General features: G+C 39.4%; 1 protein-coding gene across 20 annotated transcripts in view; it reads right to left on the bottom strand.

Moving 5' to 3' along the window:
• The window catches only part of EPB41 (erythrocyte membrane protein band 4.1), a 403,184-nt gene that overhangs the window by 344,864 nt on the left and 45,417 nt on the right, over window positions 1-12,903 (bottom strand). For all 20 annotated transcript variants that reach the window (XM_063454186.1, XM_063454293.1, XM_063454319.1 and 17 more), the window contains exons 4-5: window positions 3,333-3,437; window positions 2,423-2,465 (exon numbers count right to left, since the gene is read on the bottom strand). In XM_063454186.1, the coding sequence (XP_063310256.1) occupies window positions 2,423-2,465; window positions 3,333-3,437 (148 nt within the window). The remainder of the gene's footprint in view (window positions 1-2,422; window positions 2,466-3,332; window positions 3,438-12,903) is intronic.

The following is a 12,903-nucleotide window of genomic DNA, read 5'->3' as shown; positions in this document are numbered from 1 at the left end:
AAGCAACCAAGTCCTGCTGAATCTTCAGAGCAGAGGTATCATCTCTGGAAGATCTACTCAAGAATACCTGTATTCCTGTTTCCTTTAAACTCTTATTTTAAAATTGTGTTCTATTCCATCTCCCTCCCTATACTATCACTACTTAATTGATACCTATATCTCCCATCCTGATCTTCTGTTTTTGTTTTTCTTAAAGCTGGTATGATCATGTCATTTTATGTTCATTCTCTAAGAGACTTTGTTAATTGTTTGTTTAGCTAGTGTTACTACTCTCACTGATAATCTAGTAAATTTATGTTCATGGTTTATGACTTTCACCTATCTGATCCTTCCTATCTTTTTATCCCAAATGTTCTCTCCTTTTAGTTTTTCATCTCTAATTAATTACCGCAATAGCCCCATGCCTCCCCACCCATAATAGTGTGTTTTCTCTTTCTTTTTTTTTTCTAACCTCAGACCTTATATTTCAGACTGGGCCCCTAACCCCTTAAGGACACATGACATGTCATGATTCCCTTTTACTCTAGAAGTTTGGTCCTTAAGGGGTTAAAACAGCATTAACACCCAGCACTCCCAAGCAACCAAGTCCTGCTGAATCTTCAGAGCAGAGGTATCATTTCCTGGCACTGGAGTTTCCCTTTAATCTTTTTAAATACAACATAACAGTCTTTGGAACAGTGCTTGGTTACACTGTTACTTCACATGAAGAGTATAATTGCATTTTATATAAGTACATCATGAGAGCGTTGTCTCATCAGTTAAACTTGTTCTATACATGGACATGCATATATGATTGCACATATGATTGTCATCCAAGGCGTGGTGTAAGCGTATGACTGTAAGCGTATTCCCTCCACCAAGTATGAGGCTGAGATTTCCTACAGTATGAAGGCTTTTGGAGGTATATTACGTTTGTTTGGGAAAGGACAGAAGAAGAAAAGGTAGTAGATACGAGAGAGTCTTCCCCCGGTCTCCAAGTTGCAGATCCTAAGCGATGCGCGAGTCCTGAGTTTGTACGAAATGTATGGGGAATATTCGGTGTCCAGCTATAAGTACGTCGCATGGCGTGTATCCTGGGGAGTGCAAGTTAGTCTACGTCTGTTCTACAGTCTGCCGTAGTTAGGTCGGTGAGTCTGTGTGTACATTGCCCGTCTCAGGGTGTCGGATCCCTATTTGAGATACTGGGGAGCTGATATTAGAGGTGTTCCCAAACTGTCCCTCCAATGAGCAAGTCACCAGGGTTGTGTAAGTGGTCTTCTAGTCACCTGCCTGTGTTTGGTATCCCGTAGTCTACTTCATGGGCCGTGAAGTTGGTAGCACAGGGCCTTATGGTTGACGTGTGGAGTTGCGGGTTAGTGTGCCCTCGTGCGCCCGCTAGTCACGAGTGGTTGTGGGGTATGGTCTGTCATGTAGTGGTGTTTGTGAGTGGCCTCGCCAGAACTGGAGAGACTTCCCGAGGGAGGCTTACGGCAATTATAGCTTTGATGGGGGTCGTGGCCCGCTGCTTTGTATGAGAACCATGACCGTCACGTCTCCGCGTGCCTGGTTTCCCAACTTGCCAATGATGCCTGTAGTGCTTCCGCCGCCTGTATGTCTCCGACCCTGTGGAGCCACTCCTCCCTCGTGGGGATCTCAGGTCGCTTCCAGTAAACAGGTATAAGGGGTTTGGCCGCATTCGATAAGTGGCGTAGAATCAATTTCTTGTATCCAGAGATGGATTGTGAGGTGATGTGTAGTAGGGCCAATTCCTTTGACCATTCCGTGTCGTCCTCCAGGATTTTTTTTCTGATTTCGGATTGGATCCCAATATGGGATGATGGCTCCACATTCCCACCACAAATGTATCAAGGCCTCCCTCTCCTCCTGACATCTCCAGCATTTTGGGGATTTAATTAAGTAATTTAACCAAATTTTGTAAGTGTAGTGCACATTTGGATTTAGTGAAAAAACTTCAAAAGATTTTTCCTCCCACTCAAATACAGCTGCATCTTATTGTAGGTGTGGGGAAAAAAAAAAAAAAAAAAACTGCTGGTAAAATGGCAGCACAGTCATGCCACTGATTTTTTACTACTTGTTTTATTTTTAGGTTTTCAACAACTGCTTTAGCTCTGAACTACTGAACAAATATCAGATTTATATATAAGTAGTTTTAGAAGTGTGTGCCTTTCAGATTCTGGTTCACTGCCGGTTCCAGAATAATTAGGTACGTAGTTGTACACACTTTGACCAAAGAACAACAAAAAAATGATTTCAATAGTGACCAAACAAACCAAAAAAAACTCTCACTCTTTCTCTCTTCCCCATGACCTTATATTTGAAATTCACTTTGAACTCTTGCTTTAGTGAATATCCTAGTCAAACTGAGAATGAAGCATCCCTGACTATCCCTCTGCAAAACAGCAAACGTGTGGAGTTTACCTACCAAGCACCTGTTTTCTGATGTCCTTGACCGGATCAAGCCAAACCTAAAAGAGAAAGAAAAACTATTTGCATTTCTTCTAACCAGCAGAGCCACCCATGCCCTTTTAGAACTAATGAGGATTCACAGCAAGTGTCTCTTGGCAGAGAAGAAATATATTAACACATACAACAGATTTTCTACTCAGACTTGCTATTTTTAACTTATTTCTATTACTAGTAATAAAAATACATTTAGTTATCCGAATTGTAAGGGCATGTTTTTGCAAAATTGTCTGCCTGTTAATATACTTGATGTTGCTAGGATTTGTCTAATCAGAAAAAATGATAATGCATATAATATAACAGGCACATACACAGTCACCTATCATTCAGACTATGTTACTTTGCAAGTGAAAAACAAATCCACAATCAGCTGTCAGTTTGGACTAGTGACAGTATTTGAACTAAATTCTTATTTTAAGTTATGACTTTCCTGAACTACAAGAGACTGTCTTATACAGACAAGAAGTGTAGTATATAGCTTATCTGATAATCATTCTGTCTGCCCAGAGATGCTGAGCAGAAACTTTCAGTGTGTGTTGGGTGAGTGCGGTCAACCATTCAGAAGCTCATCCTGTCTGGATTAATTTGGAAGACAATAAAGTCTGACTGGGGTGGGTGCTGGGGGAACCAAGTAATTAAGAGACAAAGATTTAGCCACAGCACCAGATAATGAATTGAAAATGAAACCCGTGTCCAAAGCACCATGTGTCTTAGTCAAGCTCTATCTGTGATGATCTTTTGCTATTATGCGATTACAAAAAAATAAAAAAATAAACATAACCCCATGTTCGATCAGTTTTTAGGACCATTTTTTTTTAAAAAAAAAAGTTCACATTATTATTATCTCCATTTATACTTTAGTTATATACCTTGCCGGTCTGAGACTCCCATACTGCAAGGCCAAAATAATCTTCCTCTAGAATGTTCAGGTGGCTGCAGATTTTCTTAAACAGGTCCTGTCCCTTTGCATGTTTCTGTAAAAGACATACACACAGCTGTGACATTTGAAATGAAAGCCTGAGAGTTTAGGTAGGGTAGAATGATGCATAGGTTAAATGATCAAACTGTAATATTAAACAATTAAAAACTAGCCAAACAAAAACTATGCTTGCAACTCAAAGAGTAATGACAGAATTTGTTGCACTATTGTATGAGTGAAGGGAGGACAGCTTACATGGTTTATGTTTTATATCTTCACCTTAACACCGCTGTCATGTGAGGTCTGGCAAATTGCGGTTGCAGTGTTTCGGAATCCATAAATCCACATCTATGCTCATCCATAAATAGTATACTACCACTACGATAGACAAATGTGGGGCCAAACGCTGAAAAAGTTAGCATGAAATCTAACTTTAGTCAAATGTTGCTCTGTATTATATCATATTGTTCAAGTCCATTCACTCGTTGGAAATAATCTCCATTAATGCTATGATTTGCTACAGAGGACCCTTTTGATATTTTACTCTGATATTGTTACATGTACAAATACCTTCCGTAAGCTGCAACAGCCAGCATTCCTCTAAGTCAAAGTCTAGTAAACCTAATGGCTTTTTTTAATTTTTTTATTAATTTTTCATTGCACATCCATAGGGTTGCAGAGCAGTACATACGTTATGATTGGTTACATTGTTCAGAGTTATCACTTTAACAACATTGTCGACAATTATTAACAAATGGGGTATATACACAATAGCAGTTGCAAGAACTAGATAGATTGTGCCCATGATACAGTGTTACTTTGTCTGGATCCATGACAACACGTGTCGAGTTATAGAAACATATGCATAAGGTGGTCTGGGTTGTGTGTCTGCTTCAGTTCTACAGTTATAGCTGCTCTGATCTATGTTCCATGGACCTGTGCCTTCTGCATATAGAGTTTGGGTTAGGCTTAAGTGAGTGAGCTTGAATCCTATTAGTGATTTTTCTCGCTGTCCTAGTTGCAGTAACGTTGGTGGTGCTGTTAGTTAACATTGGTGCATATTGTAGGTTTGTGGTGGGTAGTAAGAGCAAGATAAACCTAACTGCTTTGTGTTACAGTAGATAAACCAAAATACAATAACTGACTAGATCAAAAGCTTTCACTCAAGAGATAAGCCATGTCTCTTCTAGTGTGTAATCAATATTTTAAGTATGTGTGCATCCTTGGAGTGAAATGGAAAATGTTAAGATCTATAACTTTACACAATGTAAAGTTTAAGATTTTGCTATACAATAAATAAAGTTTCGTTATTGTGCAGTAAATAGTTTGCGACCACATAATGTAATGACACTGTGGGATTTATTCACTAAACTCCCAACTGTAGCGATTTAAAACCATACTGTAAAATGTAGACAAAAAATAACTGGTTTGGTTCTCCAATCCAGCTATATAATCACAGGTTGTCTGTTTTAGCCTGCTTTTTCAAAGTCAATTTACTGTAATATTTTGTATTAACTTTAAAGAGTTACTTCACACACCATGACCACTTCAGTGATTAGAAGTGGTCACTCTTCACTCACTGCCAGAGTCTTAAACACCAATGACTAACACCAATAAGATCCATAGATAAAACTGAACCACCCAGAGATTTATATTTCATACAGTGAAAAGTACTCTAATAAAGATTGACCACACTCAGGACTGACACGACTACCCCAGCTACTTTCCCGAGCTATAAGTAAATCACCTTCGGTCAGGGTCACGGCTAAGACCTTAAAGGACCACTAAAGGCACCTAGACCACTTCAGCTCAATGAAGTGGTCTAGGTGCCACGTCCCTCTAGTGTTAACCCTGCAGCTGTAAACATAGAAGTTTCAGAGAAACTGCTATGTTTACACTAGGGTTAATCTGGCCTCTAGTGGCTGTCTCATTGACAGACGCCAGAGGCGCCTCCGCGCTTCTCACTGTGAAAATCACCGTGAGAAGACGCTGGACATCCATAGGAAAGCATTGAGAAATGCTTTCCTATGGGCTGTTTGAACGCGTGCGCGGCTCTTGCCGTGCATATGCATTTGGAGCTGAAGTCGGCAGAAGGAGGAGAGTTCCCCAGCGCCGAGGGACCCCTTCTGAACAGCAGGAGGGGGGCCCTGGAGGTGGGGGATAGGGTCCAAAGACGAGTTTGTTTTCCTGGCACTATAGTGGTCCTTTAAATGAGCCCCACCTGATTGTCCGACGCGGACTTGACACAAGAGAAAGTCCCAAACGCCAAAGCACAACGGTACAGATCAGTCGCAACTTTCGCTAATAATGACCAAAAGTTGTTGCTTTTGTAGACGCACTCCATACATTGTTTATCTACCCATATCAAGTCAACATGTTTATTCTGATTACTCTTTGTTCTTCACAATATATAAAAACCTCTAAATAAAGAATAAAAAAATACAAAAAAATCGTAATGGTGTCTAGAGTCTGCACATTCCGAGTTTAACCCCTCTGCTGCTGTAATTCCACCTTCAGCCACGCGTGTCACTGTAGTATCATCAGCCAGCCCGGAACAAGAGTTTTCATATTCCAATGCACAGTATCACAGCGCTGAAGAAACCAGATGTGGTCACTAGCAACAGGAGGACAGTAGGTGCCCAGTAGGGAGCCAGGTAAGAGGGCACACAAATGCAAAACGGTTTGCCCTATTCCCAGGAAATGGGACCACGGTGCTCATGACATCATGACCACTAAAGGAGGCTCTAGTGTTTATGATGCTTGGAGAAACCCATTAATATACTTCTAACGTGATCAAATAAAGAGCATAGACTATATTTGTGGTAAAGCAGAAAGATAATCAGTTTGACTCTGCGGTATTGGCCAGAGAACTATATATTCTTCTTGCTGCGTAACACTCATTCAATTCTCTATACATCGAACCAGGTACTAGGGTCAGCAATACTGGTCACAGCAATCTTTAAACAAAATTACAACAATCACATTTTCCCATGCATCCACATATTCCCTACGATTTTGCTCTTGCTTGCATTGTAAATTAGTCTTAATCTGGTATTATAGTTTACATAGAATCCATTTTAAAATAAGTTTAAAGTACATTGACAATAATTGCAGAAGGCCAATCAAATGGAGAAATAAAAATAAATAAATGTAAAAAATAAAAAAAATAAAAAAGAATAGCCTAGGAGAAAGTAAAAATAAGCAAAAAAGAAAAAGGTCAACAAGGGTAAAAAGGAAAACAAAGGGAAAAAAAATAAACAAAATAGTGGTTTTGCCTTTTAGATACGGACACACTGAGTTGCAATGTATTTATTATAATCCTTTGCTGGCGTACCAATCCCAGAAGAGAAACCACAGAGATTAACTGGTTAAAAACAGATATTACTGTCCTATTCGGATGCTATAAAACGTAGTAAATAGTTAGCATTGTTGTGGACTTTGGGAAAACTGAAAGTTAACAAGAGACTGGTAATTTTACTAGGGCCCACTGACTAAACTGACTGTATATCAAGTTCTCATTTTATAAAAGACAAATCAGCAATTTTGATGTAAGAAGAAGAAATCCCAAGCTGTATCAAGAACACAGAAAAACACCTGCCTGCTCCATCTGCCTGAAGGGGAGCAGCTGTACTGCCAATGGATATTAAGCACTAAATAGTTTGCATTTTGATTGTATCTCCCACCTTCTTGGAAATTGCATATAATTGAGAAGACTTCATGGGAAAAGGACTGAGGGACACGTGTAACCATACAGAGTCCGAAAAAGATATCCCCAGAGTAACTTGTTTCAGAACTGCGGGACACCACCGAAAATAAATAGATTAATAAATGGGTGGACAGCTGCTGTTAGACTTAAAGGGATTTGCAGCCTCTATGAACCAGAACAAAACCAATCATTTGGACATCAGAAATGTTTAGACATGAGATTTATCAGCATAGGGACGCTACACCTCACTCATATAAAGAAGAGGAGAACAATCTAATTTCCGAGCAGTAATTGTGCTGTCAAATGAAGATGTAAATCTGATGTTTGTACTAGATTAAGCACAAGTATTATGTGGTGAGGGACGCATGTGTGAGATGTCTGATTCCTTGCCTCTCATTTATACCCCATTTTCTAAATAAAGGGAAGGCTATAAAATATTCAGCAGTGCTCCGCAGGGTAATGTAAAAACAGGACACCTAATGACGCCACATAAAGACAAGAAATCGTGCCAACAATAAAAGTCCTACAACTTTATAAATTTAAAGATTACAGCAATAGGAATACAGCTTGAATAAGTGATACAATATTTTTTTTATGGCTGGTGTGTGTATCAGATGGGATGAGTGAAAGCACAGACACATGAGTTGACTCCCTTGAGCATTTAGACCTTAGCCACATTCACAGCTGTTATAATAATTTGTAAACACACAATGGAGACGGACATACCCCTGATACAAAGAGGAGCCCACAGAGCCTACACTCCAGGAAATTACACTATAAGCAAGAACCATGACTCCAAAGTTGCATCTAGTTCACTGAAATAGCCTGGTGCACCGGAATATGAAAAAACACTGCATTAAACGTTACAGTCTCTGGGGTTAACACTTCAGGTGGATGTAATACAGAAAGCATATGCTGTGATGTAGCTGAACATAGGCTCCGATACGATATAATAAAAATGTTAGAAAACCGGAGTGATGTCCCTAATGATTTAGTTGCTTAAAATTTCTGAAACTGGAGAGTCATAGAAAAGATGTAAGTAGGATTTAAGCTGGAGAACATACTATGTAAATGCAAATCTGTTTAAAGGACCACTCTAGGCACCCAGACCACTTCAGCTTAATGAAGTGGTATGGGTGCCAGGTCCAGCTAGGGTTAACCCATTTTTTTTTATAAACATAGCAGTTTCAGAGAAACTGCTATGTTTATAAATGGGTTAAGCCTTCCCCCAAAGCCTCTAGCTGCTGTCTCATTGACAGCCGCTAGAGGCGCTTGCGTGATTCTCACTGTGAAAATCACAGTGAGAGCACGCAAGCGTCCATAGGAAAGCATTGATAATGCTTTCCTATGCGACCGGCTGAATGCGCGCGTAGCTCTTGCCGCGCGTGCGCATTCAGCCGACGGGGCGGAACGGAGGAGGATCGGAGGCAGAGAGCTCCCCGCCCAGCGCTGGAAAAAGGTACGTTTTACCCCTTTTCCCCTTTCCAGAGCCGGGCGGGAGGGGGACCCTGAGGGTGGGGGCACCCTCAGGGCACTATAGTGCCAGGAAAACGAGTATGTTTTCCTGGCACTATAGTGGTCCTTTAAGGTTTCATTAGCAGAAGCAAATGAGTATGATCTATTATTAGAAAGAACCCTCCATTTCGCTAATCAAAAAGCTGAATTTCAACTCTATGAGTCATGCTCACAAACTTCATTCCTGACTGATAAAAGATTTTGTTAGTTATAGTGAAAGCCTGCAGATCTTAACAGGGCATTGTAGTCACCAAAACAACTTTAGCTTAAATATGTAGTTTTGTTGCATAGATCATGGCCTTGCAGTCTCACTGCTGAATTCTCTGCCATTTAGGAGTTAAATCACTTTGTTTATACAGGCCTAGTCACACGTCCCTGTATGGGACTTACACAGCCTTCCAAAACACTTCCTGTAAGGAATCATCTAATGTTTACACTACCTTTATTGCAAATTCTGTTTAATATAGAATTTGTTTTCTTCTGCTCTGTTAATAGCTTGCTAGACCTTGCAGGAATCTCCTGTGTGTAAATAAAGCTCAATTTTCCAAGCAGGAGGCAGAAACTTTTAAAATAGGTTACATCGGATTCAATGTAAACAATTTTTTTTTCACGCCGGCTGTATGAGTCACAGCCAGGAGAGTTGCGGCTAGGACTGCATGAACAGAAACAAAACTGATTTAACTTCTAAATGGCAGATATTTGAGCGGTAAAATGTCAGATGCATGATCTATTGTTTTATTGACTATAGTGTCCCTTTTCATTTTTCGATACATTTTTTGCAAGTTTGCCATGTTTGCGCATATCTCAGCGGCATCTAAGACTAGAAAACAGACTTTGTTAAAGTAACATGAAAAAAAGCATCAACCCCAGATGCAGGGATAACTGATCTGAATGGTATTGGAGTACCTCTGCAGATTCTATTTTCACACACACTTTGTCTTCGAGTATTCTTGAGTGTGCTCAAAGACAACAACACACAAAAGAAATAAACTTTTGGGGGGTGATTACTAGGAGTGCTTTGATCGCACAAGATAAGTAATCCCTTACGGTCATGTGAGGGATTTTTGGTAAATTTTTTCAGAGAGTGATCTTGGAATTTGCAATCTGATCTTTATATTCTTATAATAAACATATATGCAAATTAACCTATTCTTGTGGCATACCGTATCCACTTATTTTATATTTATATTTGTGGCATACCGTATCCACTTATTTTATATTTATGTGTTTTTAGAGGGTCGGAGTCACTGATTGATTCCAGAACCTGTGACTCAAGTGCCATTCTAATTTGTTTATTAATGCTGGTCATATGCATGCAATGCATCTCTATAAGAAAGCACCTGACTGGATAAAAGTAATCAGTAATGATGACGTCAAAGTAGGAGTAATGGGTTACAGGGAGGAGGGATCTATCCAGTACTAGTTTTATAGTGATTAAGAAAAATAAAAATATATAAATAAAAGGTTTTTAAAAACCACACAGACATAAAACACACACAAAAGGAGGGGATACACAAATCTAGAGTTAGAAAATGGAATACATTTCACAATAATAAAAGAATAAATAAAAGCAACAAAAACCCAAAACTATTATAAAAAACAAGAAAGAAAACACACACACACACACACACACACACACACACAATAGGCACCAACACAATGTATGCCCATTTGCTAGATCATCCAGGGAACACAGAAACCATTAGCTACCAGATCACACCTTAGAAAAATGTACAGTGCCTGCCTTCTAGAATGACTCTCTGTGCTTTGTAAATGCCTGCCAATCCCTGATCCCTGCATTTAGCATTCTATGTCTACATCCTTTCAATGATGCAGTTAATTCCAGAGCTTTCTGACACTGCTCCCTAGCAAAGAGTTAATTCCAAGTAGATTCCAATCTCTGTTCACTGAACACTAGTCTGTCATGGTCACCCAATCCAGCATGGTAGGTGCTCTATAAAAGGGCAGGCTATGAATTGAAGAGATACAGTCTACTGCACAGCACAAATCTAGATTAGGGCTCTGGTGAGCAATACAGTCATTGTGATACAATCCAAATGTTTTTTCCCCCCTCATCTGGAAAGGCAAGTCATGAGAGGCTAAACTTTAAGCCAGTTATCGCTTTCAGGTTCTGTTTGTTAATCTTATTTGCAATTTAACCTTGTTGCAACTACTGCGCATTGACCATTAGCATGGCAGTGGTAAAATATGCCTCAACTATATTATAAATATCATTAGGGATATCTCTGGCAAGAGAAAGCACATGTGGTATTTTGTTTGATATTGAAGTTAAAGTTGACATTATGAAGAACAGAATGAGACCATTGATTTCTGCAATTTCTTAGTTTGCAAAAGTGGTTTGTGTACAGGGGAATAGATCTTTCATTGCTCCAGACCGTTAATATACAAACTCTAAAAAGTATTCATCGAGAATAATTGCTTCATTCTAAATGGCTCTCAGTCACCTTTCAAAATGGAAACTGGTTTGATATCTTATTGTATATGACAGACTATCTGCTGAGTAGCTGTAAGCTTGAAGAAACAGGGATGAAAATGTATACAGTTTTAAAATTTCACAAAGAGGATTCAACTGGAAAGTAGTGACTGCACATCAAATAAAAGGTGGGTCACATATAGTATATAGAGTTCCCTTTAACCCCTTAGTGACCAGACCATTTTTCAACTTTCTTACCGTGTTTGTGTTTAGCTGTAATTTTCCTTTACTGTACCCACACATATTATATACCTTTTTTCCTCACCATTAAATGTTTTTTCTAAACATACCATTCTTTTCATCATATCATAACTCACTATAAATGTTTTTATAAAATATGATGAAAAAAAATGTAAAAAAAAACAAAAAACAAAAAACACTTTTTCTAACTTTGACCCCCAAAATCTGTTGCACATCTACAAACAAAAAACACACATGCTAAATAGTTTCTAAATTTGGTCCTGAGTTTAGAAATGCCCAATGTTAACATGTTCTTAGCTTTTTTTGGAAAGTTATAGGGCAATAAGTACAAGTAGCACTTTGATATTTCCAAACCTTTCCCCCCTCTCCCAAAATTAACGCAAGTTACAACGTAACACTGACATCTATCAGGAATTTCTGAATAACCCTTCACATGTGTATATTTTTTAAAAGAAGACAACAAGGGGTATCTTGACTCTTCATTAGAGCAGTCACATGGCCCCTGGGGGTCCTAAATTGGAGAGGGGGGGGGACTATCTGGGCTAAGCCCCCCTAAGAAGACGACCAATCGTCGGCAGGGGAGGGAGAGGTTACATTTTTTTTTTTTTATTAATTTTTGTTTTTATATGAGGCACTCAGTACAGGCAGAGCATTGAAAGCCTGACTGAAGGCTTCTGATGCTCTGCCTCACTGCCGGGCACCACGTGGAGCAGAACAGAAGTGGTCACTCCGGGGGAGTGATCACCCGGTGTTCTCCGGAGGCCACCGGCAGTGAGGGAGGTATTGCAGTTATGCCTCAACATTAGAGCTGCGGGAAGCTTCATTAAGGACCATTTTTTGTCAGACATACCTGATACGTCCCTGGTCGGGAAAGTGTTAAACTCAAGATGACCCTTCCTTACTAGGTTGGCTCATCAACTAATGGTCCTAAACAAGTAAATCCTACAGGTAATAGAATAATAATCACTCTTGAACCACTTAAAGGCCAAAACGGAAGCCTGGTTTTACAGCTAGAAACCTAAGGACCAAACTTCTGGAATAAAAGGGAATCATGACATGTCACGTGTCCTTAAGGGGTTAAAGGGATAATATAGGTATGAAAACAACTTTAGCTTAATTAAGCTGTTTTGGTGACCCTGCAGTCTCACTGCTCAAAACTCTGCCATTTAGGAGTTAAATTACTTTTGTTTCTGTAGCCCTAACCACACCTTCCCTGGCTGAGACTCACACAGTGTGAAAAAAAGGTTTAATTTTCTATCAGATGTTACTTTGCGTTATTTATTTTTTATCCTCTGCTCTGTCAATTGAACTTTAAATCACACAAAGGAAGCTCTTGCAGGGTCTAGAATGCTATTATGAGAGCAAGATTAAATTCTAGATTAAAGGGACACTACAGACACCAAAAAAACTTTTGCTTAACGAAGCGACTTTAGCGTATAGATCATACCCCTACAGTCTAGCTGCTCAATTTTCTGCAATTAAGGCGCTAAAGGACTAATTTTTGTTTATGCAGCCCTAGCCACACCTGCCCTGGCTGTGACTGACACAAACTGCTTGGAAAAAAATGGTTTCAATTTGATGTTAACCTGTTTAAAAGTTGTGGTC

Source organism: Pelobates fuscus, chromosome 1 (genome assembly GCF_036172605.1).
Source record: "Pelobates fuscus isolate aPelFus1 chromosome 1, aPelFus1.pri, whole genome shotgun sequence".
In the NCBI taxonomy this organism is placed as follows: domain Eukaryota; kingdom Metazoa; phylum Chordata; class Amphibia; order Anura; family Pelobatidae; genus Pelobates; species Pelobates fuscus.
The sequence above is the reverse complement of the archived record's forward strand: the minus strand, read 5'-3'. Positions and strand labels throughout refer to the sequence as shown.